The sequence below is a fragment of the Orycteropus afer genome, unplaced genomic scaffold, assembly GCF_000298275.1.
Source record: "Orycteropus afer afer isolate SDZICR_OR568_19922 unplaced genomic scaffold, OryAfe1.0 scaffold00266, whole genome shotgun sequence".
NCBI lineage: Eukaryota > Metazoa > Chordata > Mammalia > Tubulidentata > Orycteropodidae > Orycteropus > Orycteropus afer.
Genome location: NW_006921853.1, coordinates 4,308,347 through 4,335,151, shown reverse-complemented (window position 1 = coordinate 4,335,151; position 26,805 = coordinate 4,308,347). Strand labels below are relative to the sequence as shown.

Below are 26,805 nucleotides of genomic sequence, written 5' to 3'. Positions count from 1 at the left end.
ACACAGTATCCCTTTGTTCTGTTCAAACAACTGCCACTTGGTCTATGTACAGGTTCCTCATGAGCACAATTAAGTGTTCTGGAATTCCCATTCTTCTCAATGTTATCCATCATTTGTTATGATCCATACAATTGAGTGCCTTTGCATAGTCAATAAAACACAGGTGAACATCTTTCTGGTGTTCCCTGCTTTCAGCCAAGATCCATCTGACATCAGCAATAATATCCCTTGTTCCCTGTCCTCTTCTGAATGTGGCTTGAATTTCTAGCATTTCCCTCTCAATGTATTGGGGCAACCATTTTTGAATTCCCTTCCACAAAATGTTACTTGTGTGGGATATTAATGACTCTGTCATCACTCCTCTGTCAGTTTGTCATGCTGTGGTGGCTTGCGTGTTGCTGTGAGGCTAGAGGCTATGCCACCGGTATTTCAAATACCAGCCAGGCCACCCATGGTGGACAGGTTTCAGCAGAGCTTCTAGGCTAAGACAGACTTGGAAGGACGTGGCAATGTACTTCTTAAAAAAAAAAAAAAAAAAAAATTGGCCACTGAAAACCTTATGAACAGCAGCGAAATGTTGTCTGACAGAGTGCTGGAAGATGAGCCCCTCAGGTTGAAAGGCACTCAGAATATGACTGGGGAAGAGCTACCTCCTCAAAGTAGAGATGACCTTAATGTCGTAGATGGAGTAAAGCTTTCTGGAGAGCCTGATTTCTCTTCAATTGAGGCCTGTGTTTAGCACAGTGCCTGAGAAGTAATAAACTTCCGGATATACATGTGTTTAAGGAGCTCTGGTGTGTAATGGTTAAGGCACTTGGCTGTTAACCCAAAGGTCAGTGGTTCGAACCTACCAGCTGCTCCGTGGAAGAAAGATGAGGCAGTCTGCTTCTGTAAAGATTGACAGCCTTGGAAACCCAGTGGGGGTGGCTATGATTTGGAACTGACTTGATGGCAATGAGTTTGGTTTTGGTGTTTATACATGTGCTTAAATAAAATAATAATGTGATCCCTTAAGTACGTTACCTCTTGTCTTAGGCCTCAGGTCCCTGATCTGTAAAATGGGGATAGTAATACATGGTTCCACTTCACCAAATTGCGGTGAAGAGGAAGTGAGATAAAAGGCTGTAAAGATCAAGAACTCAGATAAAGTGGGACTTGAAATATCCCAGGTATTTCAGAGGTCCCTCTGGGTGCCACCTAAGTAAGGTACTGGGAAAAGTTCTCGCCCTCCTTGGCCAGGGAGCCCCACTGACTTCCCTCCTGCCACCTTGAACCTCAGTTTCCTCCTCCCAGGGGAACTGATGGAACTCATTCTTCCCAGCTTCCCAGTGGGCTGGAGCCCAGGTGCACAGCCGGCCACAAGCCCCCTCCCAGCTGTGCTCGTCCCTCCAGCCCAAACCCTCGCTGTGAGGATGTATTATTTAAGCCATTTTTAGCCTGTAGCATGTTCCCTCCCCAGGTTCCCCCTGCCGGTCCCTACTCCCGCCCCAGAACCCAGGCATCTGAGCCCAGCTTAGGGTCAAGTCCCAACAAAGGCTGGCCCCAGGAGACCAGCAGCCGCCAAATCTGAGATGAGGTTTTTTTTTTTTTTTTTTTCCCCTAACGGGGCGTGGCTGGCAAAGCCCCCGCGAGGTGCCGGGCAGCCAGAAATTCGGAGACCCTCGCCGGCATCTGGATTCCCCCGAGATGGGGGCCGGCCCGTCTTGCCAGCCCCCCATGAGACGCGAAGACGACGTTTTCTCAGCCACCTCCCTGCTCACCCACCTCCCCTTATTTTTCCCAGACTGTGGGAGGCAAAGGGTTAAATCCCATAGAGCTGATGCTCTGACTCCAGGCTAGAGGGGCCCGGGAAGCTGGGGTCACTTCCTGCTCCGTCCCAGTCACCCTGAACTGGTCCCCGGGTTCTCAGCCTGGGATCACCCCTTGAGAAAGACCCCAGAGTCCTCAGCATCTAGCCTGCCCCCCCGAGGCAGGGCATTTAAGGGGTTAAGTCCCCTGGGGCTGGATTCTGCCTTCCGGCTTTTCCCAGACCCCAGAGCCGTGAGTTGGGGACGCCTGGGTTCCCGGGGGGTGGCCTGGAGGGCCCGGGACGGCCGCCAGGGAACAATGGGGCCCGGGAGGCGGGGGCCGGGCGCCTGGCCCGGAGCCTCCTTCCCCCCGCCCCTCGTCCGCCCCGGGGTGAGGGTGGGGGCCTGGGGCAGGGGGCCCGCGAAGGGCTGGAGGATTCTGGGAAGAGCGCGAGGGTCTGGCTGTGGGGGAGGGGGAGGGCGTGAGCATTCTGGGAAGAGGGAATCCGGCCTGGCTGGCAGGGCCGGGGGCTGGGAGGCCGCGAGCTGCGGCTCTGCACGGACTCCGGCGCCGGCGGGAGAGCCGGGAGCCTGAGAGCCACGGGGGGCGGGGAGAGGGGGGAGGATGCCCAGACTCTGCACTGGAAGCTGGAAACGGGGTCGCTGGGAGCAGGTGGGGCAGAAGTCCGGGGTCCGGCCTGGTGCAGGCGTCAGGGGCCATGGTGGCAGCATTCCCGCTGCCTCCATGTCAGGGTCACCCTGGGCCGCTCCCTACACCTCTTGGTGAGCCAGTCTCGGCCCTCCGCCTCCCCTCTAAACACAGAGGGGCCGAGGCCCGAGCACTAGGTGTACTCACAGCCAGGGCCTAGGTTGGTTGTAAGCGGTTTTCCCACTTTCTTGCCTGCCTTTGCCATTAACCCTTTCTGCTCTGGACCACTGAGTTTGAATTTCTCTAGACATAAGCTCTTAGCTGGCCTCGGCAAACACCCTTTCGGGCCTCATTAGAAGAGCCAAGGCAGCCCCTAGTTTGGCAGAAGTTCCTGCTTCCACCACCCCAAAGACACAGACGGGAAAGGATTCTCATAACCTAAGTAGCTGCAGGATGAAGAAATTCATTTACTTCCTAAAATCTAACTCCTATCTCTCCTGCTATTCGGCAGGGCTCAGCTGGTTCCTTCAACTGCTGCTCTCTGGAGCCCTTGCCGTGTGTCTCCTTGCACCACTGCCCCCACACACAGTGCCCAGCCCACACAGCCATCCAAAGCCCGGGCCCTGTTAAGGGTCTAAAGGTTGTGGGATGTTCTCCTTCTAGCACTTAGCTCCCTGGCCCTGTCAGTCAGGTTGGAATCATGTCACCTTTGTTGGGATGAGAGCTGGCTATGTTTGACCAGGGAGCCACTGGGACCTCCTGCTCTTTTCCTGCCATCCCCTGGCGGACAAAATGACCTTTAGTGGCATTGGACCAGACATGTTTTCCAGGACCAAGGGATATATCACTCTTACATTCATTCCACAAAAATCGGTTGAGCACGTATTAGGTGCCAGGCGCTGTCCTAGGTACGGGATACATCATCAACAAAACAGAAAGAAAGGAATAGAAGGAGTTCCTGGGGCTATCTGAGATGAGACCGATCATGGAAGGCGTCAGTGGGGAATAGACGCAGATTCGTTAGGCCTAGTCACTGGGTCCACAGAATCCCCTTGGTCCCAGGAATTTCTCCAGCCCATTTTCACCACCAGCAGGCACTGTGTAGCCAGCAGCCCGGGGTTACAAGTCTCACATGACTCCCAAGGTCATCTCACTCTGTCTGAGGCAGGGGCAGGCCAGACACAAGCCTGCCTTTCTAGTCTCTTCCCAGCCGGTGACCTTGGAGAGGTCGGTGCATCTCCCTAGCTTTTGGCTTTTAATCTGTAAAATGGACGGCATGGCCCCTGGGCCTCCGCACAGGGTGATGGGGCCGAGGGGTAAGGTAACCGAGGATACCACAGCAGGCAGGGCTGTCAGCTGCAAGGTGGCCTGACACCTGTTTTCTCCTTGCCACTGTTCGCTCTCTGTGGTTCCTACAGCAGCCCCTGGTGGCTTTGAACTCCTGCTGCCCCCATCTCTGGCCTGAGCTGTGGCTGCAGAGTGCCCCAGCCCACTTAGAGAGCCCCTTTCCCCTCAAGGAAATCAAGGTGGTGTCTTTTTTTTTTTTTTTTAATTTTTATTTTTTTAACCCATCAAGTGCCCCAGGGCAGCCTCAGTTCTCTCTGGGGCTCATAAGAGAAAAGTTTATTAGTCTCAATTAGCAGCCTCATTAGGGAGGAAAATTAGAACTGTAATGAGCTTCCACTGATGAGCAAAATAACAGGTTTCCCAGCCTTGTCTCCCCTGCCTCTAGGCATTAGATGTGTGGGGTGAGAGCCTGGTGCATGTTAGATAACCTGTCCAGCCCCCAGTCTGGGTTCAAAGGGTTATGACTGAAGAGCTCTTAATTACGAACTTAAGTTCATCTATGGGCTTTGTTGTGATTTTAAGATCTGGAGCAAGAATCAGGCCTGTGGCAGGAGGGGCACAGTGAGAACTGTTTCACAGAAGAATAGGGAGATAGGGAACTGGGGTTCAAAGAAGGAATGCGGCCTGGGAAGGAGTGTGTGTGGGAGAAGCCACCCCTTGGATTCCCCAGCCCTGGAGATAGATCTTGCCCCATCTGACTCGCCTAAGGCCTGTGAAGCCAGTTGGCAGTGTGTGTGTGGGGGGGTCCCTACCACCTAGAACAGCACCCCCCCTGACCCCCGTGGTGCCAGCCAATGAGCCCAGCCTGGCAGAGCTGGTCCAAGGCCGCCCGTCCCGGGCTTCTACATCTGCAGTGAGTGCCGCAAGAGCTTCAGCCGGTCCGTCCAAGGTTGGGGAGTGAGGCTGGGGGCGGGGGGAGGTGAGGAAAAGCTTGAGAGCAGCTTCCATTGTCTCCTCCTGTCCCCCCACCACCACCGCCCAGGGTCCCTGGAGCCCTCCGCAGGCCTGAGCTCTGGGATGGAGCCTGAGACGGTGCTGTGGGGCCCGGATCTGCAGGGTCCGGAGTCGAGCCCCGACAATGCTGACAAAGGTGAGAGGCACGAGGAGGGGCTGCGGCCCTGACAAGACAGTGGCCGGCCAGGGAGGGACCCAGACTCTGGGGGCAACCTAGGGGAGGGAAGAGAGACCAGGGCCCGTGTTCTGCCAGGAGCTGGGGGCTGGAGACTCCTTTCTCTCCGCAGGTGCCGCGAGTGGGAACGAAGAGGAGAGCGCTCAGGAGCACAGTTTTGGGGAGGAGGTCATCCTGGGAGATCCGGCTCAGAGTCCCGAATTCAAGGAGCCCCCCGAGATGCCCCTGGAGGGGTCCTCCCTGGGTCTCTCCACCCCCCAGGACCCCCCAACCCCACTGGGTCACCCCAACCCCTCGGACCACCAGGCCCCACTGGATGCCTCAGCCCCCGAGGTAGTCCCTGCCCCGGCTGACTGGACCAAGGCCTGTGAGGCCAGTTGGCAGTGGGGGGCCCTTACCACATGGAACAGCCCCCCGGTGGTCCCGGCCAATGAGCCCAGCCTGCGAGAGCTGGTCCAAGGCCGGCCGGCCGGCGCTGAGAAGCCGTACATCTGCAACGAGTGCGGCAAGAGCTTCAGCCAGTGGTCTAAGCTGCTGCGGCACCAGCGCATCCACACCGGCGAGCGGCCCAACACCTGCTCCGAGTGCGGCAAGAGCTTCACGCAGAGCTCGCACCTGGTGCAGCACCAGCGCACGCACACGGGCGAGAAGCCCTACAAGTGCCCGGACTGCGGCAAGTGCTTCAGCTGGAGCTCCAACCTGGTGCAGCACCAGCGCACGCACACGGGCGAGAAGCCCTACAAGTGCACGGAGTGCGAGAAGGCCTTCACGCAGAGCACCAACCTCATCAAGCACCAGCGCTCGCACACGGGCGAGAAGCCCTACAAGTGCGGAGAGTGCCGGCGGGCCTTCTACCGCAGCTCGGACCTCATCCAACACCAGGCCACCCACACGGGCGAGAAGCCCTACAAGTGCCCCGAGTGCGGCAAGCGCTTCGGCCAGAACCACAACCTCCTCAAGCACCAGAAGATCCACGCCGGTGAGAAGCCGTATCGCTGCACCGAGTGCGGCAAGAGCTTCATCCAGAGCTCGGAGCTGACCCAGCACCAGCGCACGCACACCGGCGAGAAGCCCTACGAGTGCCTGGAATGTGGCAAGAGCTTTGGCCACAGCTCCACCCTCATCAAGCACCAGCGGACTCACCTCCGCGAGGACCCCTTCAAGTGCCCGGTGTGCGGCAAGACGTTCACCCTGAGTGCCACGCTGCTGCGCCACCAGCGCACGCACACGGGCGAGCGGCCCTACAAGTGCCCCGAGTGCGGCAAGAGCTTCAGCGTCAGCTCCAACCTCATCAACCACCAGCGCATCCACCGCGGCGAGCGGCCCTACATCTGCGCCGACTGCGGGAAGAGCTTCATCATGAGTTCCACCCTCATCCGCCACCAGCGCATCCACACCGGGGAGAAGCCCTACAAGTGCTCCGACTGCGGCAAGAGCTTCATCCGCAGCTCCCACCTCATCCAGCACCGGCGCACGCACACGGGCGAGAAGCCCTACAAGTGCCCGGAGTGCGGCAAGAGCTTCAGCCAGAGCTCCAACCTCATCACCCACGTGCGCACGCACATGGACGAGAACCTCTTCGTGTGCTCCGACTGCGGCAAGGCCTTTCTGGAGGCGCACGAGCTGGAGCAGCACCGGGTCGTCCACGAGAGGGGCAAGACCCCAGCCCGCAGAGCTCAGGGCGACTCCCTGCTGGGGTTCGGGGACCCCGCGCTGCTGACTCCACCGCCCGGGGCCAAACCGCACAAGTGTCTGGTCTGTGGGAAGGGCTTCAACGATGAGGGCATCTTTATGCAGCATCAGAGAATCCATATTGGAGAGAACCCCTACAAAAACGCCGATGGCCTCATGGCGCACGCAGCCCCCAAAGCGCCTCAGCTCCGGCCCCCGAGGCTCCCTTTCGGAGGGAATTCCTACCCAGGTGCTGCGGAGGGCAGAGCTGACCCCCCGGGACCGCCCTGTAAAACGCCTGAGGGGCAGGAGACCTTCAGCCAGAGGCTGGGGCTGCTCTCTTCCAAATCCTACATTTGCTCGCACTGTGGAGAGAGCTTCTTGGACCGCTCGGTGCTCCTCCAACATCAGCTCACCCACGGCAACGAAAAGCCCTTTCTCTTCCCCGATTACAGGATTGGACTTGGCGAGGGGGCGGGGCCCAGCCCCTTCCTAAGCGGAAAGCCCTTTAAATGCCCCGAATGCAAAAAAAGCTTTGGCCTCAGCTCTGAGCTACTGCAGCACCAGAAAGTGCACGCAGGTGGGAAACCCCAGAAAAGTCCTGAGCTGGGAAAGAGCTCCTCTGTCCTCCTGGAGCACCTCAAGAGCCCCCTGGGGGCCAGACCCTACAGCTGCTCAGATTGCGGGGCCTCCTTCCTCGATCGCCTGGCCCTCAGCAAGCACCAGGAGACCCACACCCAAGAAAAGGCCCCCAGCCCCGAGGACCCACTCCCAGAGCCAGCCACCCTGTCCGCCCGTCAGGAAGGTGAAGGGGAGGCCCCCGCCCCTACAGGGAGTAGCAGCCATGGAGAAGGGGAAAAGCTCAAAACCCTCTCGGAAGAAAAGCCCTATGTGTGCCCTGAGTGTGGAGACAGCTTCGCGGAAGTCGCTGCCCTCCTCCTCCACAAGAGCTGCCACCCGGGTGTCTCCCTCTGAGACGGCTCTGGGAGACCAGGGGCCTCTCTACTGAGAGGAACACCGGATCCCCAAAAGAATTATGCAGAGAAAAGAAGAAAACCTGGTTAGATTGTAGAGGAAGTGGAGGATAAAGAACCCTGGGTAAAAATAGTGCTTTTCACATCAATGATGGGAAACCCTATAAAATTGTTGGGAGGGGGGGGAACCACTTATAAGGCAGTATAGAAAACCTCTTGGGTTAGAAACCCTATAAATATGTAGGAAAAAAATTAAAAAGTCCTTTAAGTCTGTAGCAGGCAAACTCTATAAACCATAGCGGATAAAAGCCCTATTAATTGTAGAGAGGTCCCAGTATGTCTCTAGACATCCCTATAAAACTGTATCAAAATCCTTATGAAACTGTAGGGTCGGGGGAATGCAGGGAATACAGCGATGGTGTTGACTTGGGTGGCATGGCCCTCAGAAGGTGCAGGCAAACCTCCATACACGTGTTCTGCAATGCCCTCTCCTGCTGGGGCATAGGGGGAGGTTCTCTCCCAGCAGCCATGGACAGTTACCCTGAGGAAGGCGCTCAGCTGGGTGGAACCAGAAAAGGAAGCAAACAAGACCAGGAGGAAGACAGCCGAGTGAGCAGACGAGAAGTAACCCACCTGATGGCAGTGGGGCTCCTTGGGGTAAGAGGCCCATCTTAGAAGAATTGTGTGTTAGGAAAGGAGCCTGTGGGATTCCTTATCAAAGAGAACTCAAACATAAGGTGGGAGAAGTATGGCAAGCCTTTCTGAAGGCTGACGTGTCCCTGTAAGAAACTTCGGTGTAAGAACACGGGAATCCACCACCAGCGTGAGAGAGAAAGAGTAGAAGACTTCCATCAGAGTGCGCTGAGGGACACAAACCAAGGTGGAGAAACTGTTCAAGGGAAACCCAGCTAACTCCAGGCTGCCTGGCCTTCCCTGCTTCTGGGAGCTCCTGCAAGTACCAGCAGGTCCTAGCTCTGGCTGTCAGGATTCGCCCCGATCCAGGCATGACTACTCCCTTCTCCCAGCTCAGCTGGGAGCCGCTTCTACTCCGAGAGGCATCCTGGGACGGAGGGCCCCTCTTCACAGTCTCAGGTCTCACTGTCAGGAGGTTTCCTGCAGTCTTAACTGCCACCAGTATTGCTGTGGTGGCAGTCCATCTCCTCGCACTCTGTCCTCAGTGGAGAGCGAGAACTGCTGCTAGTTGACCTCCAAAGAATAAAGCCCTCTAGAGACTCAAGGCCTGTGTGTGGTCAAGTCCTCTTTAGGCTTCTCCTCTTCACTTCAGCCAGCGCCATGGTGGATTTTCTGTGGTAACAAGAGACGGCAAGCTGATCAAATAGAAAGCTTCGGTTAGGCAGCAACCTGTAAACCTCAGTCTTCCATCTGAGCTGTTAGCAAGGCAGTCTGCAGGATGAAGGGCCTGCATGTAGTAGTGGGTGTCTGACACCCCATGGACTGGACCATAGGTCCCAGAAGAGTTTTCAGAGGCCTGACCGCCATCCCCATCCTGGTATCTGGAGGCCTATGAGGTTTTGATGACCCAGCCCAGTCTTGGCCTGGTGAAGGGACAGATCCCACCCACTTGGCTCCTCTCCTCCTCACAGAAACCTGAGAAACAGAAGGAATGAGAAACATGGCTTCTCTGAGAGGCCCATCTTCTGTCCTCACACACCACACACAGTTAACACACTTTGATAAACCCAGCCAAACTCACTAATGTGACTGCGGGGTGTGTGTGACAGGGGAAAGAGACTGGTACTGCAATATGGTTGAAGAGAGAGAACTCTTGAGAGAAACATCCGTATCAAGAACCCCTACCCCTTAAACATGGAGACCCTTAACGCAGGAGAGGACTCTGTTTAGTGCTGGATCTGAGAGGAAGTGCCCACTGACCCCACGCTGGCAGGGTGAGGTGGCCCTTCAGGAATCACGTCCCCAGAGAGGGTGACTTGAATTCCTACAAAGCTGTGGAAGAGACCTCTCATTCCATGACCTAAAAGTTCCTTCACGCTTCATCTATCCTGTCCCCGAAGGGACGGTCCTCAAAAGGATCAAAATCCAGAACATTGTAGGAGACAACTTCCAGGCTTTCTGGGGAGAGGGAAAAGGCAGGTCATGTAAGATTGTGGGGGAAGACCTTAACATCTGCCTAACACCTCCCGACCCCACCCAAATGCCAGGTAGGAAAAGCACTACTGAGAGGGGAGGATGAGCCTGCTGCCTCGACCTCCATCCAAGAGACTCTGACGAAGGGCGTGCGCCTGTGAGACTGAGGAGAAGGGGTTGAGTCCTCCAAGTCTAAGCAGACGTGTTTCCCTCTTGAGATGAGAGCAGAGAGAAACTTGAGTTGTAGCAACAAACCCCTTGTAAAGCTAGAAGCAGACCCCCTTGGAAACAGGTCTGAGGAATCTGTCCCCAGGAAGGTTCCAGGGGAACAGCCTTGGGGGCTCAAAGGCCAGTCCAGGGGGAGGTGGTCTGCATAGTCAGAGGCCAGCTGTAGGCCTTTCAGGACTAGGGTGTAGCATATAGTAAGGTGCTCGCATGTTGTAGGGATGGGTGAGGGCTGGGGGTCTCGGCTCCAGAACGGAATGGATGATGTGGAAGCAATTCACTGGAGTCTGGGGTTTCAAAGCAGGCAAAGGGCAGAGTCGGAGACCTGTGGGGTGTGCCCTGTTCTCTCCTGTCCACCCGCCCCTGCCACCCAAGCTCCTTTAGCCAGGTGCTTCCCTCCAGGGTGAGCTAGATCTTGTTGGGAGGAGCCAAGGAGGGAGCTGACTGTGAGAGGTGCCCCACCAAGTGAATGGCAGCATCCAGTGTCCCTCTGACCAACTCAGGCCAAGGCACAGGCTGTGGCGGTTGCCCACCAGAACTGAGTCCGAGAGGCTTAGCATGCCATCCCAGCTCTGTGCAGGCCCCAGACCCCTCAGAAGTGCCCCATGGTGGTGCCCCACAGACAGGGTTAGGGAGTCATTGAGGGTAACGGAAAGTGATCTGCGCTCCGGGAGAAACTTGAAACTGCTCTGGCCGTAGAGGTCAGACGGGAAGGAACTCTAAAGAACTGGGCATAAATCCTGAATGGTGGGCAAACTCGAAACCATCACAACCAAGATGTGGGGTTCCATGACACACCCCACACTGAGGTGAGCAGCCCCCCCAGACTCCTTTGCCCCCATAAGGGCAGCCCCACTCACCTGAGTTGTCCCCCTGGAGCAAAGCAAGGCCCCACCTTTGAGTGTTGTGTGTCAATAACAGTGTTGTGTCACAGGTGGTCATGTTGATTAGTTGAAGAGAATAAAGGGAATAAGATTTCCCAGGTGTTCACTGTCTTCTCTTTCAGCCTAGAGCAAACTGGAAGAGCTTGCCCTCGCCCAGAACCAGGGCCTATGTGTGACTTCAAGAACTCTGCCCGGCCCTAGGCCTCTCTCCCCCTTTACCCAGAGGCACTAGAGGCCTCAGCTGGTGCTTCCTGATGGGGACTGAGGGGTTTATGAGGTTTTAAAATCCGTATCCTTGGAGGTTGAGAACAATCTCATGAGATGGCGGCAAAGCCAACACACTCTTGGTGGTGCCTGGCTTCTACACCAGCAGGATGTGCTCACTGCTGGCCGGCTCATGCCCAGCTATGCTTCAAGGAGGCCTATCTGGCCACAATGCCTGCCCCCTTCCTAGGATGCCTCAGACGCCTGTCTTCCGGGGATCTAGTTCCACAAGCTGACAGCCACCGTCCCTGGTTCACCTGGCTCCTGGGCCTGGCCCATCGGACTCAGCCCCTCCTCTGGTCTTGGGCCTCCTAGGTCCTAAGGAGATGAGTGGAGTCCTCGTTCATCATTTCACTCTTGGGACGTCTCTGGGCCCTCAGTATGGAGAGGCTGAGATTCTGAGAAAGGCAGCCACAGCAAGTCAGCGAGGGGAACCCGAATGGCCAGAGCTCAAGCAGGCTCCCCGCCTCCTCCCACATCTGGCCTGCCTGGGGCTGCCCTGGGCTCCACACTGTCTGAGCCAGGCGGGATCTGCTCCAAAGAGCCTTCAATACCAGGCCTGCCACGGTACCATCTCCTGGGCCTGGGCCTGGCTGTGGGCCTAAGTGGTCGCCTGAGGTCAGTGCTTGCTCTGGCCTGCCACCTGCCTCTGCTCCTGTCTGCCAGGGGCTTCCTGCTCCAGCCAGGAAGCTGTCTCCCCCGCTTCCGGGTGCCTAGCTGATCAAGACCCTCAGGGCTCGGCTCACCTTTCCCGGCTCACCTTTCCCGTCTGGAGAGCAAGAGGAGGGACAGAGAAGGAAGGGGTACGGGGTGGAATCACCCTACCTTTCCTGGTGAAAGCTGGGTAATGAAGGGCCTCGCATATTGTCTGTGTTTCCAGCCCTGGGGACGCTGAAGTACATCAGAGCTGGTTCCAGTGAGGACCACAGCAGGCATTGACCACAGAGACTCTGAAGGGGCTGTGGAGGCCAGAGATGGCACGTGCTGCAGCAGAGTTGGGGAAACTTGCTGGGAGAAATGACCTGAGGGATGAGGAGGGATGAGGATGAGGGAACAGGGAATAGCATGGAGAAGGACTGGGAAGGACAAAGGAGTGTGGCCTTATAGAGTATAGGAGGTGGGGACTGAGTAAGCCAAACAGCACAGCGTGTGAAGTCTTGTGTTAGAACCTTTGGGATGGGGTGTTACTGGGGATTTGAAGGCGGGTGACATGATCCTATTTCCCCTCTACAATTGGTGATATTCCTGGTCTGGCGCTCAGGAGAGAACTAGGCTGGAGTCAGGCCTTAGCTGCTTAGCTGTTGTCATGACCGTGGATAAACACACCTAGGGAGAGTGGCAAGGAGAGGGCCTAACCTAGGAGAGAGGAAAGAAGCCTAGCAAAGTCAGTGAGGAGTGCCAGCAGCTGGGGAGTAGGAGCAAAGCCAGGGGAGTGCAGCGCCACAGGACCCAAGGGAAGGCTTCCAGGCAGGGAGTGGTTAGTGTCAAATGCTCCACAGGACCCTGTGACCAGTCAGACAGGAGCCCTAGTTCTGGTGGCAGCAGGCACTCTCCCCATGGAGGCCAACATCTGCTCTTCTCCAAGAGGTCAGCCAAGTTCGAGGTTTGGTCCTGGCAAAGCTTTGGCCTGCCTTACCCAGAGACCCTGAGCATCACAGCCACGGAGCATTACTGCAGGTTGGAAGGGGTCAAACTCCTGGGTGGAGGGGTCCGACCAGCCCCAACGGCCCATCCTCCTAACGCTGTTCAAACTGTGGTGAACCATCAGGAGTTTACTCTACCCCCACTGAAATTCTGGGATCTCCCATTCTTGGGTGTCCAAGAGCTTGAAGAAATAAGTTTAACAATATAATATCAGCTAAGAGCACCCACAAAAACTTTTTAGCTCCTTTTGAACAAGAAACTGGCCATTAGGGGAGATGGTTGAGAAGGCAATGCATTTACTAAGCTCCTTCGGTGGTGACTCCTGGGAGAGGATCGCGCTCACAGGGGATTGGCTGACCTCCGCCAGCGGGAGTGTAGCACGCCTCACCGCGCCAGGTCCTCCCTCGAGGACGCAGGTGGCCGCGTCTCTATGATGCAATATCCTGCGCTTTTCCTCCCTTGTTTCCGCTGCCCCCGGATACTTCCTCCGCTGCCCGATGCCATCCCCCGCGGCGGCCCGTGCTTCCGCCAGCGAGCCTTCCACCGCCAGCCCCGCGCCCGCGCCCGCGCCCGCAGCCCGCCTCTCCATCTCCGATCCGACCTGGCTTGGTCGCTGCCGCCCTGCCGAAGCCCTGGGGATCAGGAGGGACCCGGAAGCGGACAAGGCCGCGAGTCTTCATGAAGGCGCAACCGCTGAGTGGGCCACGGCCTCCCGCGAGAGCGTCAGCACCGGTAAGCCCGCGACCTCCACCGTGGCCATGGCTCCGACTCCAGCTCCGGCACCAACCCCGGTCAGCACCAGCCCCAGCCCCAGCGAGGCTTCTGTGAAGGTTCCGTCCGAAGCCCAGGCAGCGCATTGAACGCACGGTCCCACAGAACATGGCCAAAGGCCAGAGCAGGTTGCAATGAAGGAAGTCACTCAATGAGGTGTCCTAGTTTGTCCATCCGAGGGGAAGAGGGGGAGACAGCTCGTAAGATTAGGCCCAATGCCACCTTCAGCGTCCACAGTCGTGTACACAGGTCTCCCCTCCGAACGCCTTCTCGCCAAGTGCCAATAGGGAACTACATTCCCCAAGATGCATTTGAAGGCCTCTCGGCACCTCTCCACACGAAGACGGCAAGCGAAGGCCAATGACTGCCGGGGGCGTGGCAAGCCAGCCCGAGCCGCCGCATCTGAGGCGGCATAAGCCATCTCTCTGGAAGCAAGATGGGTGGACTCCAAAGGGCTGACTTCAACGCTTTGTCTCTGCAGGCGCCCTGCCCCCCAATCTCCCACAGCCCGTCTGGGGTAGGGCTCTCTAATGGCCCTTATGCCCAACCAGGACTGCAGAACGACCAGGCCAGGATTTAAAATCGTGGGGCAGGGGTAGTGGCTAAAAACTGGCCATTACTTTCAGGGCAGGTGGCCTAGTCAGTCTCACGATTATAGGCCAAGAGTTGGATATTTATTTATAACAATTACCAGCCTATACAAGACATCTCTGTACTGTAGGGGCTGTAGGTCCAAATAGGCCGTGGCCTTTGCCAGCAGCTCCACTTCCCAGGCCCTTCTAGGTACTGCCTTCCCGGCCCCTGGAGTTTGCATGGGCAGGTGGCATGGGAAGCATCATGGGTACAGGCTCAGTCCCAGTGTGGCTGGGTGAAGCTCTTCTGCCTGGAATGACTGGAAGTTGGCCCAATGGCTGGTCTGTCCCATTCCCTCCAGGGAAGTTCTGCCTCCACTGCAGATAAGGCCACCAGGATGAGAGCTGGGGGACCCAATGGAGCCTTGGGGGACATGAGGACTTGGGAGAGTGGAAACAGGAGAGGGGCCTGTTCAGCTAGAAACTGATGATCTTGGTTGAACACTTTCAAGCTGAGGGAGTGACTGCAGCAACCCCAGAAGAGAGTGGTAGTACCCCCTGCTCTAGCTCTTGTGCTAAAGGGGCACAAGGACCCATAGGAGGGAAGCCCTGCCCAGACTTGTGGGTGGTAGGTAAAGACATCTCAGGACCCAGTCTTAGAAAAAGGGGCTAAAGGCCTAGTTCACTCCCAGGCCTCACTTCCAGGTATGTAGCCAGGTGGTGAGCCTCTAGGGAAGGTCACAGTCTGGGGATGGGCCCACAGAGACTGGGAAAAAGGGCAGTTTCCCAGAAACGGAAACGCCACCGAATGCCCTGGGACCCTCAGGTCTCTTCTGGCAGATGTTCCCAGCAGGGTGAAGCCGCCTAGGCCACCTCTCTGATCTTCAGCAGAAGATGTGGCTGAGCTTGGCTGATCCACTAACATGCACTGGGGCACCCAAACCAACCAGGTGGACAGGAACTGGGCCCAGAGGGTCTGGAATGCAGGGTAGGGGCCGCTGGACCTGGGGTGGGGAAGGGCTAGGGGCACAGCCCCCAGGGCCCACGTGCGCCAAAGTCCCCTGAGTTACAGTTTCAGCTGATGTAGACACGGTGGAAGTCATGGGCACCAAAAGCTGCGTTGCACTTGGGGCACTTCCTCTGGCGCGCCTCATAACGGCCCCGCACACACTCGAAGCAGAAAACGTGGAAGCACTTGGTAAGCACTGCATCCTTCTTGCGGGTGTTACAGCAGGGGCAGGTCAACCGCGCCTGGGTCAGGCAAAGGCATCAGCTGGGCAACCACCTCAATGGGGCCCGGACCCTAAGCAGACTGCCAGAGCTGGTCCAGGCTGAGCCTGCCACACAGCAGGCAGCATCCAACCCTCCCTAAAACCCTGGGAAGAGGCGTTGGGTACTCTCCAAGTGAGGAAACTGAGTCTCAGAGGCCAAGGTATTAAAACTGCAAAGGAACAGTTTTGATTCTAGCTTGGGCAGTGACAGCTGTCACATGTGCCCTCTTAAGGGCCAAGGACCCATGGGCCTTCCCTGCGTTCTTCTGTCCTCCTCGAGCAAAACTCCAATCCTGGCTCAAGCCGACTGACTTGTCTATCTCTTCATGTGCACTTGCTAAACCATGTCTGGAAACGACAATGCTGCTGGAAATCTGCTGTCACCCTCAACTGGACACCTGATGCTGCCCAGATCTTGCCGTGGGTCCCTGGACTCACTTCTCTCCTGAAACCTCCTACCTGCCAGCAGGTTTCGCCCCTCAACTCGGAACAGAAATTCTACTCTCAGTATTCCCCAATACACCTCTACCCTGCTTAAGAGGAGCTCTGGTAGCATAGTGCCTAAGGCACCTGACTGCTAACCAGAAGGCTGGCGGTTCAAACCCACCAGCCACCCTTTGGAAGGAAGGTTGGGCAATCTACTTCCGTAGCGATACTGCCTCAGAAACCCAAGGAGGGGTCACTGTGAGTCGGGGCCGACTCAACGGCACATAACAACCACCCTGCTTAAAGTCCCATCCCAGCCTGCCACACCTCAGCAACCTCCCCAACATCACCTCTGCCCTGTCACTCAGGACCCTACCTATTAGCATGTAACAGGCTCCAAAGTCTTTTCTTTAGAAACCCTTCCCTTCTCTCTGGCTGCCTCCAGGGACCTCTCTCCTTTAAGACAGAATTGCTTCAAAGGTTATCTATCGATCTCACCCCCCCACCCTCTCCTCACTCCAGTTGGTGAAGAGGTAGGTGATTTGACCTTCACCCAAAACCATACCTGCCAGGACTCCCAAACCCAAGGGGGCATCTCCCAATCACCTGGTTCCTTTGCCTTCTTGGCAGCTCTGACTCAGCCTAATATGTCCCCCTTTTAACTCTTCCTCCTCCACTCTCGGTACCACTCTTTTTCCTCTCAACCCACAGCCTCCTTTTCTGGTCATCACTTAAGTTTTGAGGCTCCTACAGTTCCATCTTGTTCTCAACACATCCTTGAACACAATCCACCAAAACCTGCTCCTTGCACTCTTCCTGCCCAATAAATGGCACTGCCACCTACCTAGCTGCTCAAACCAGGAAGCCAGGAGTCCTTAATACCTCCCCTTTCCCACTCTATGCATGTGATCCAGCCCAAGTCCAGGCAGTTTTACCTCCTAGATATCTCCGGAACCTATCCACCCATCTCCAGTACCTTAGGCTGGTTCAGTATCATTGTTGCCTCAACAACCACCATAGTTAATGACGTCACTGTGTCTAGTCTTAACCCCTCCAGCCCAAATCCAACAGCAGATCTCACCATGTCACTCTCCTGTTTAAAGCCCTTCGAGGTCTCCATACTGCCTGGAGAACGAGACAAGCACCTCAGCCTGGCTGACCACAACCCTCGGAATCGGACACTGCCTAACACTCTCCAGGTTTCCCTCGAAACAAAACCCAACTTCTTCTCTCCTTCAACAACAATGACCAGCGCTGGCTTCTCTCTGCTCAGGCCTCCATGTCTGCCCCTCCTTTTCCCTAGAATCCTCTCACCCCATTCCCCTCAGCCAGCCCTGACTCAGCTTCCAGGAAGCCTGCTGACCCCCAGGGCTAGTTCCCACAGCCCTTCTCTGGCCTCTGCCATTACATCACACATCACTTGGATGAAGAGTTACTTGGCTGTCTCCCCTATCTAAAAACACACCTACCTAGCACTGTGCCTGGCGTGAACAGATGTATAGTCAGTACTTGGTCACCTGTCTTAACTCCACAACCAACGTTCCACCTCAAACCTTTTTACTATCCTATCTTGTCACTGTTGTTGTTGTGTGTCACTTGAGTCCATTCCAACTCACAGTGACCCTACAGGACAGAGTACAGCTATCCTGCAGTTTCCTAGGCTATAATCTTTACAACAGCAGGTCGGCAGGTCTTTTCCCCTGCAGAGCCTCTGGTGGGTTCAAACCATCGACCTTTTAGTCAGCAGCCAAGTGCTTAACCACTACTCCACTAAGGCTCCTTCACCTTACCTCTAGGGCCCCGACACCCACTACAGTTCTCACCAAGCCCTCATCTCAGATTCCTGGGTTGATGGGACACAGCTCAGCCCCGAAGCCCCACCTTGTACTCCTTGATCTCCTCCTGGAGAATTTCATCGGCATCTGCATAGACCTCCACCTTCCTCTGTTTCTCCAACTTGCGCCGCAGCCGTGAGATATCCTCCTGGGGTAGGAGAGGATCAGTGAAGCCCCCACCCCTGGAAACTGCCTTCACCCCACTCAGTGCTCCCCAAGCCCCCCCCACACACACACCTGGGCCCTCTTGAGGTTGAAGCTCTCTTTCTCGCGAGCGGCCCGACTCTCCGCCAGGCAGGGCTGGATCTCTCGCAGCCGTGTCTGCACGTGTTCCAGCTGCACCTTCAGGTCCTCAGCCAGCTGGGCTGCTTCCACAGCCTGGGGGAGATGGCACAGGGAGGAGGGGACCCATCTGTCTGAGCCTGGGGAGTCAGGCCACGGCCCACCTATGCTCGTGTAAAACCTTCCAACAGTCCTGGCTCTTGGGTTTGAGTCCAGTATCTGCACCAGAGCGGCTCTTGTCTCCTGTCACTCAGTCCCCACCACCTTAACGCGCTCTCTCATTTCGGACACGTTCAGGTGCTCACGTGATGTTCCCGTGCTTGAGCCTTCACAGAGCTCTGCTCCCTGTTCCCCTCAACTATCCCAACACAGAGACTTGTCCCCCACGGCTCCCTCAGGTGTCAGCCGCAGGGTCACCTCCTGAGAGAAGCTGCCCAGTGTCCCTCTCACAGCACCTTATTTCCTTTAACTATGATCTGAAATGACATCTTATTTGTGGAATTACTGGCTTGATGCCTGTCCCTCAAGATCTGAAGTTCCGCAAAGGCAGAGCCCCTCTTGTGCTCACTGGTCCCCAGCACAGAGCCCGGTTACACGGCCAAAGTACAAAAATATCGCTTAAGGAAACAGACCGACTGGAGGTGAGAAAAGCCCAGCAAGGGAAAGATGACGACAATCAACGTTAATCTTAAGCCTTTACCACGAACTAAGCCTTTCTTACGCTTAATTCTTCTAATGCAGCTCTATGACAAGGACCCACACCCATTTTACCGTTAATCAACGTGGTGATTAGAATGTGGGTCCTAGAACCAAAAAAGTGGGTTCCTCTCTTTCTTGAGCAAGTCAACTGATCTCCCAGACCCTGTTTCCTCACTTTTAAAATGAGGATAACCCAAACCACGCCTGCTGCCACTGAGTGGATTCCTGAAGGACAGAGCAGTACGCCCGTGTCGTTTCCAAGGCTGTCAGTCTTTACAGAAGCAGACTGCTACCTCCTTCTCCCGCAAAATGGCTGATAGGCCAAGCTTTTGTTTAACAGCGAAATGCTTTAACCCCTACGCCACCAGCCCTCCTGAAAACGGGGATAATAAGAAAACTTATCTTCATAGGATTACTGTGAGGTTTAAGTGTGACCCAGCGCAGGTCTGGCACGTAACGTGCGTTGGACACTTGGGAGCCGTTAATGAGCTCAGAGCTCCTCTGTGAGAAGCAGAAGAGCCAGGCCTCACTGCTAGGCCATCGTCCTCAGAGATGCTCTTCGCAGACTCACGAAGTGGAGGTGAGGCAGCTTCCTAGCTCGCTAGTCTCCTCAAGCCCACCTCACCTTCCTCTTGTTGAGCTCCAGGGCCTGACTACGCAGCGTCAGCTCCTTCTCCACGCTCCCGAGGCTGCCCTGCAGGGCCCGCTCTTTTTCCTCTAGCTTCTGCACGGTCAGCAGCTGGGCATCCACCTGAGGACAAGGGGAAGGGCTCAGTGCTCGGGAGCCCCTGCCTCTCCACTGCACCCAAGCCCGGGGCAGCCTCACCTGGGACTTGAGACCCAGAACCTGCTCGCCCAGCTCATCCTTCTCCTCTCGCAGCAGCTTGTGAATCTGGTTGGCCTTGATCCTCTCGGACATCAGCTTAAAGTTGGCGTCGTCCTTTTCCCGCAGCTGCTGCAGCAGGCGCCCGTTCTGCTCCTGCATGTCCTCAAAAGCCTGACCCGTCACATCCATCTCTGACAGCAACGCCTCCTCCTCCTGTAGGTAGGCAGGGACAAGACAGAGCGTGGTGGAGAGACAGGATGGCCCTGGGCAATCACGGAAATACATGGCTGAGCCAAGAACCAGAGGGGCCATCACAGTGCCATGAAACTAGGGACACCCAACAGGGATCCCAGGTCCAGAAGCAAGAGGACCACGAAGGGGCCGCACCTGCTTTGTGGCACCCAGCTTGCGCTGCAGGTGCTCTATCTGCTCCTCTGCCTGCCGGATGCGCCGGAGAGCATCCTCGTCCGCAATCTTCTTGCTCTCCCTCCGATCTCGCTCCTCCAGCTCCCGGATGCGGCTCCGTAGCTCGTCCACCTACAGCCACCAGGAGAACGATGCACTCCCGTCACTGCATCTTGCTGACCTGGGGCTCCTGTCTGGTCAGAACCCCACAAAGCCCAAGAGGCGTTCTGGGTCGCCTCTCTGAGGCCGCATCTGCCCTCACCTCAGCCTTGGCCTTGCGTTCCGCTGCCATGAGCTGCACCTTATCCCGCTGCTCCTTAGGCGCCGACTTGTACATGTCCAGCAGCAGCTTCATCTCCTTCTGGCTCTCCTGGGCCTTCCTAGGGGGGGTGTAAGAGGGAGGCTTGGCGAGAAGGGCTGGAGGCCACTTGCAAGAAGTAGCAAGGACAGGAGACAAGAACAGGGCCTCACTTGAGCTCTGCTCGGAGACCCTTGAGGAGCTCCGATTCCTTCCTCTTGGCATCTTCCACCTTGGCTTTCTCCCGGTCAACCCTTGAGAGCGCTAAGGCTGCAGATGGGGGCCCCAGGCCAGGCCCCTCCCTTTCTCGAAGCTCCCGCTTTGGCCTGCCCTCAGGTTCTCGGCCCCGGGAGGAGGGGCCCTGGGCCCCAGGAGTTAGGGCCTGGACATCCTCCTCAGAGGAGCCCAGTTCTTCTTTCCTCACTGATGAAGTAGTTGTGGTGGTGCCAGGCACGGAAGCCATCTCCTTCCTGCCGTCGGGGGCACCACCAGGGCCTGGCCCACTCTCTTCTTTCCCTGGGACTGGAGCACCAATGCTGGAGTCCTCTGGGTGGCCCAGGTTAGGGATGGAGTGGGTGGAGCCACTGGCTTGGGCCCGGAGCTGAGAAGACAGACAAGCAACAGGGATGAGGTGAGACAGTGCTCACTGGGGTCCAGGAAAGGTTCTTCCCAGGCAGCACCCAGCTCACCTTGCCTATCTCAGCCTGCACCTCCCGCAGCTTCCGCTTGTAGCGCTGGGCATCGCCCTTCAGCTGGTGGTTATGGTTCTGGAGGCTGCTGATTAGGTGGCGCATCTCCCGGTTGATTGGCCCTGTGGGGAGGGGTGTCGAGAAGGATGGGATCAGGCTGGTCCCTGGGTCAGGGGCTCACCCGTCAGTGGCGAAAGGCTGAGCCAGAGCCAGCACCCCCATGTGCAGCAGAGACAGCAAAGCCTTCACTGTAGGAGGAATGCACCAAAAAAAATAATCCCTAAAAGTTAACAATGCTGCCTCTTGTACTACTCCTGCTAATGCAAGTTTTTACAGTATTCCCGTTTCCTTCCATAGAATACATGAATTCAAATAAACAAACGGTGCTTCAGTTACTTCTGCTGATCTCCCTAACCAAAACCGCAAAGTATCCCGCCTCCTGATACTATCATCCATTCTCTGCTTTATTTAGAAAGCCCTGGGTGGCACAAATGGTTGACACTTGCCTGCTTGTCAAACATACCCAGCTGGCAGTTCGAATCCACCCAGTGACATCTCAGCAGACAGGCCAAATCATCTGCTTCCAAAAGGTCACAGCTTTGAAAATTCCTTGGAGCAATTCTACCCTGCACGTGGGAGGCGGCCATGAGCCAGAACCTCCTCGACCACAAAGATAACTGCTTTAGTTTGCCTGTCATACTCACTGCTATCTAATCCACATGCTCCATGCTCTCATTACTGGTTTCCTGTACTAAACTACTGCTCCTGCAACGCAAAGATTCTGTGTTTTGTTCACTAGCAGAGCCTGGATCATAGGTGGTGTTCAAATCTTTGTAGGACGAGTAAGTATCTCACAGAGAGAGGCACTATAAGGCCAGAGCCTCCGGAAGGGCTGCCCGCTCATTGTGGCCGCACCTGCTCCATCAGCCACCTCAGCTACCTGTGCCACGACGTGGTGTCCCTGTTTTCCGGAGAGCGCTGAGGCTCTAAGAAGGAAAGGGGCTTAACTTCTTGCACCTGGAGAAGCAGGCCCAGCACTCCCAGGTTAAGGGCCCACCTCCACCCCGTCCTCACCACATACCCGCCTGCTCGTTGGCTGCCAGGTTCTGCTCAAACTCGATGCGCAGCATCTCGTACTCCTTGCGTACCTGGGCCAGCGTGTCCTCCAGCTGGATAACCTCTGTGCGCAACTTCTTCTGCAGCCCCAGCTCGTCGCTCTGCAGGTTGGGCCGTCAGAATCCACATGACCGCTCAGCTCCCCGGCGGACCCCTCCCTCCTTCACCCACTTCAGGCCTCTGCAGCTTGGGAAGAATCTACTCCCGAGGACAGGTGTCCAGGGCCTCCCAGCCCCACCTGTCCCAGGGCCACACCTCCATGTGCTCAATGTGTCTCAGGTGGGAGTTCTTGGTGGCCAGCAGCAGCCCCCGGGCCTCATCCAGCTGGGTCTTCACTTGCAGAGACTCATTATAGAGCAGAGAGAACTGGGCCTGCAGCATGCGGTACTCCCCGGTCTCCCGAACCACCTCTTCAGGAAGGCTCCGTAGGGCCACCTGGGGCGGACATGCCCAAAAGTGATCAGCAAAGCAGCAGTCAGGGCTCCACCCCTACCTCAGGCCCAGGCCTTCCCAGCCCAACCACAGCCCACCTTGAGGCGCTCATTGGTCCGCACAGCCCCCTGCAGTTCAGCCTGCAGTTTCTCCAGTTCTGCCATGCGGCTGTTGGCCAATTCCTGGTTTTCCTCCAGCTCTGCATTCAGCATCTCAAACTGTGGAGCACGAGGGGCTGTGAGAGGCAGGCTGCACACCTGACATTCCCACCACACATTCCATCCAAGCCTCCCCGTGCAGTACAGGTGGAGCCTAAAGCCCAGAGGATGAGGCTGACTAAGCACTGGCCAAGAGCTCCCAGGTAAGTGAGAGAAAATTCAATGCTAAGTAGTCAATCGTGGGAACCAAGGCTCCTAACTGAAGAGTGCCTGGGAAGACCTGAAAAGCCAGGTGGCATAAAGGGAACAGGGCACAGTAACCCCAACGTCACCAAAAAAATGTACAGTAACCAAGATGGGAAAGAAGCCTTGAAGTCAGGATGAAGAATGAGTTACTGATAAAACGCATCCCCTCGGTGAGGTCGTTCCACAGCCACCCAGCTAAGAATGCCAACCAATTACGACACACTTCCGTTTCTTCTTTCCTGTTGTTGTTGCCGTTAGTGGTATAACCGATGTTCTGTATGTTTTATTTGTTTCTTTATTGTCTGCTCAAGTAGAACCTAGACTGTTTAGTTCTCCAATATTTCTAGAACCAACATTTCTAATACCAATGTTTCTAGTACAGTGGCTGGCATTCAGTGTTCAACAGCTATTTACTGAATGGATAAAGGCAGGGCCTCACAGACTCTGGCTGGATGCCTGTCCTTAATTCTGAGGGGAACTTCAGGGGTGAAGCCGGGAAAAGGTGACGGGCAGGGCTGAGAAGAATGATGCCCCTCACCTTTTGCATGCTGAGTGTGATCTGGCCGCCCTGGAAGCCCGAGGAGCTCCCAGACACGTAGTACCCAGAGTTGAGCTGTGGAGAGGAGAGAGGCAGATGGACAGATGTGAAACTAGGCCCTAAGTACCCAGCCGTGGCTCTGCCCGCCCTAGCACCCCAGCCCCACCTGCTCCAAGGCCTCCGCCAGGTGCTTATTAAGCTTCTGCTCTCGTTTGCGCAGCTTCTCAATGTCCCACTGCAGGTCCTCCACTGTCGTCTCCATTTCCAGCACCTTGGTCTCTGCCGAAGTCACTTTATCCTGGAGCTCGGAGTACTGGGGGCAGTGGAGGGCACAGATGCTTAGATGGGGGACTTGGTTCCCTGAGACTCTTTGGTGCCCATTTAACCCAAACCCTGCCCTGGCTGCAATCCCACCCCGAAAGTTCTTGACTCCACCTCCAATGAGATGCGGTGGTGCTTCTCCTGAAGTTGGGTGGCCAAGTCCTGTAGCCGCCGGTTCTCACGGCCAAGCTCCCGAGTACGTGCCTGAACCACCTCGCTGGGGGGTTCGTTGTCCCCTGGGAAGGGAGGACATAAAGGTTAAGGGTGAATGCCAGTGCAGCGGAACGGAGTGCTAACTCATTTTGGAGTCTGCTGTACATCCAATGTGATCCCCAACCTTTATGCAATTTCTCATAACAAAGCCAAGACCTTCTTATTCCCATTGTAGAGAGGAGGAAACCTGTTCAGAGATAGAAGACATCTATTCAGGAGACCCAGGATAGAGTAGCAGAAGGCAGGTAGAGAGAAGCCTATCAGCTCACAAAGCCTGGGCACTTGCTACTATGCCTTGTAGATCAGTAACTGCCAACAAGGTTCCCTCACAGTGCTCCAGAGAGGACTCTAGACAAAGAGGGTCACTCCATCAACATCAGCAACTCCTCCACCCTTTACTCCAGAGTTCAACTCCAAGAATCAAACCCGGAAGCTGTTACATTGTGGGAAACTGCAGTCAGTATCATGAGACAAACTGTATGTGAGCTGCTATATGGAAAATAAATTTACTCTGTAAACTTTCACCCAAATCATAATAAAAATTTAAAAAAAAAAATTGCTGCATGGGGAATTACCATCTGTCTTAGACTGGGTTTGCTAGAGAAGCAAAACCAGTGAATCAGAGGCAGAAAACAAAATATCTTCAAGAAAAAAAAAAAAGAAAGAAAGCTAGAGCCCCCTTCTACAAATCAACTCCCCTCCCAGAACATGGGTTCCTTTGGGCTCAGTGCATGAGGGGGAGCCATCAAAGTGCAGGTAAAGTGGAAAGCTTTGGGGGTACAAAGAACTAACCGCGGCTGTAAACTCGCTGACAGAGTTCTTCCACTTGGCGCTGCAAGCGGTCTGAGGCCTCTACAACACGGGACACCGCTGCCTTGGAGAACTCCATCCGGCCCTGCAGCTGTAGCTCCACCTCCTCACAGCTGCTGGCGCCCAGTGCCACCACAAAAGCCAAGGCAGGTTCACTAAGAGGGGGTCGCAGCTGCATTGGCAGAGGCTCTGAAAGGGATGGGCAGACCTTCATGAGGAGAATAGCAACAGTGACTACCACCATACACCAAGTCGCAGCCCAAGTCTTTCCCAGCTCATTGAATCAATACAGCTACCACCTACAATGTATTTATCCCCATCCTGAAAGTGAGACAACTCCAGTGCAGGGAACTAATTTCCTCAAGACCACAGAGTTCCCAAATCACTTCCTCAGGGAAGCCGCTTCTCTTTTCCCAGTCTAAATTAGAACTGCATAAACATGCACCCCCACCATTCTCTTTCAGGGATCCCTACATTTTCCCTTATTATCGTTTATAATCACGCATATATTTACGTACTTATTTACACAGTCTCTAAACACTAGTTCCTTTACTGACAAAGACAATTTCTTCTCGCTTATTTTTGTCTCTTCCAAGTCAGAACAGGGCCAAGTACACAGTCAATACTAAATGCTTGTTTTAAACTAAACAGAAGTGTCAAAACATGACCTGCAATGAGAACCAAGTCAATCAGATTCCAAAGCCTGCACTCTGGGCCCAACGTGAAATCACCTGTGTTGGAGTAGGGGCGATTCCAGGCGCCTAACAGCAAAACTTCCTCCCACCCAGAAATTAACTTAGCTCCCCAGACCCTAGGGCTCTGGCCCTACCCCTCAGCTCTGGTGTCCCCGGCTCTGTGAGAGGGGTCCCGTCATGGGTTGGCCCCTCTTGGGTTCCAGGTGCTTCTGTCCCTGAAGACAACTCCCCCTGGCTCTCATGACGTCGAAGAAGGGCTTCCACAGTTTCATCCAGCTGAAGGGAGAAAGCGCCAGAAACATTATGGTTCCCTCAGATGCTTCCCAGCATAGCTCCTTCCTCAGGAGAAGGGTCTGAGGATTGGTAGCCACATAAAGGCCGGGTGTAGGAAAGCAGAGGGCATCCACCTGAGCCCAGTAGCGGTTGACAATGAGAAGGGTGGCATCATCCGTGGCCTGCCGCTTCTCTAGCTTCTCAATTCTTTCCCGGAGTTCATCTTCACAAGCCTGCCGCTGTTCCAACCGCTCTGCTAGTTTCTTGTTCTTGAACTGCAGTACCTTCAAGTCCATCTCTTCCTACCAAGACAACAAAGAAGACGAGGAGAGAAGCAGAAATCAAATATCAGGACAGAAAGGGAAAGAACAGTATCCCAAAGCTAACGGTTTGTTGTTGCTGTTATGTGCTGTCAAGTCGGACCCGACTCAGCGACAAGGCAGCATCACTGCGGAAACAGATTGACCCATGGATTTAAAGAGACTTCGACGCCCACAGAGACGGTGGCTTGACTGGGAGGCTCACGTTCTGCTTCCGCCTCTGCCGCTTCTAACTCTAAAAACCACTCACAACCCAGAGACAAGTTAGACGTCCTCTAGGTACCTTCCCTGTAAGGGGAAGACAGACATCGTGTCCATAGTCCCTTTCAACAATGTTCTGTAAAGTGGACCTTGCTAAGCCTGGGGAACCAGCGGTAAGGTTCTGGACGGTTTGGGCGGAGAACAGAGGCGGGAGCCTGCCAAGCTCTGAGGACTAGGGCCCACGAACCGTGGAAGAGATGCCCCCAAGGCGAATGGGCTCTATGAGAGTGGTCGTGGTCTTCTCCTCGCGGCTCAGCTTCTTCTCTGGGGGCCCCGAGCCCCCATCTCCGGCGGCGCGTTTGTTGCCGGTCCCAGACATGGCTGCGACGGCGGGGAGCAGCGCGGGGTCCCACCGAGGGGCGTCAAGTGGGCGGAGGCGACACTTAATTCACCTGCAGAAGACAGAGAGCACACATGTGGAGGTGGCCGGTGCCCAGAGCCCCGAACTCCTCCATCCCTCTCCCCGCGCACACACCTGCTGGATCCTGGCCCCGCCGGCCCCGGGGCCCTCACCGGCTATAGCCTCAAACTAGCGCCACCATCTTGGATTTCACCGGACGTCGCCGGCCTCTCCAGCACACGGCGCAGGCGCCAAAGTCAGTGCCGGATGTGGCGAAAAGTCTTTATTTCCTGTTGCTCTTGGTCGCACATGGTTCCGTCTTTTGCGT

General features: G+C 55.7%; 2 protein-coding genes across 2 annotated transcripts; one reads left to right on the top strand and one right to left on the bottom strand.

The window, feature by feature from the left end:
- The first annotated feature begins 4,800 nt into the window (after positions 1-4,800).
- ZNF629 (zinc finger protein 629) lies at positions 4,801-7,558 on the top strand. The gene is made up of 2 exons (XM_007950251.2): positions 4,801-4,873; positions 5,025-7,558. Exons 1-2 carry the CDS (start codon positions 4,801-4,803, stop codon positions 7,556-7,558), a joined length of 2,607 nt encoding a protein of 868 aa, XP_007948442.1.
- A 7,539-nt stretch (positions 7,559-15,097) lies between these two features.
- On the bottom strand, positions 15,098-26,456 carry RNF40 (ring finger protein 40). Its single transcript, XM_007950245.2, has 19 exons — positions 26,325-26,456; positions 25,691-25,858; positions 25,418-25,559; positions 24,571-24,777; positions 23,680-23,801; positions 23,411-23,557; positions 23,245-23,319; positions 22,401-22,520; positions 22,126-22,305; positions 21,836-21,971; positions 20,755-20,876; positions 20,239-20,666; positions 20,030-20,147; positions 19,750-19,899; positions 19,363-19,575; positions 19,162-19,287; positions 17,793-17,933; positions 17,602-17,703; positions 15,098-15,274 (listed from the first exon to the last, which is right to left on the bottom strand). Exons 1-19 carry the CDS (start codon positions 26,454-26,456, stop codon positions 15,098-15,100), a joined length of 3,006 nt encoding a protein of 1,001 aa, XP_007948436.1.
- Between the last annotated feature and the right edge of the window lie 349 nt (positions 26,457-26,805).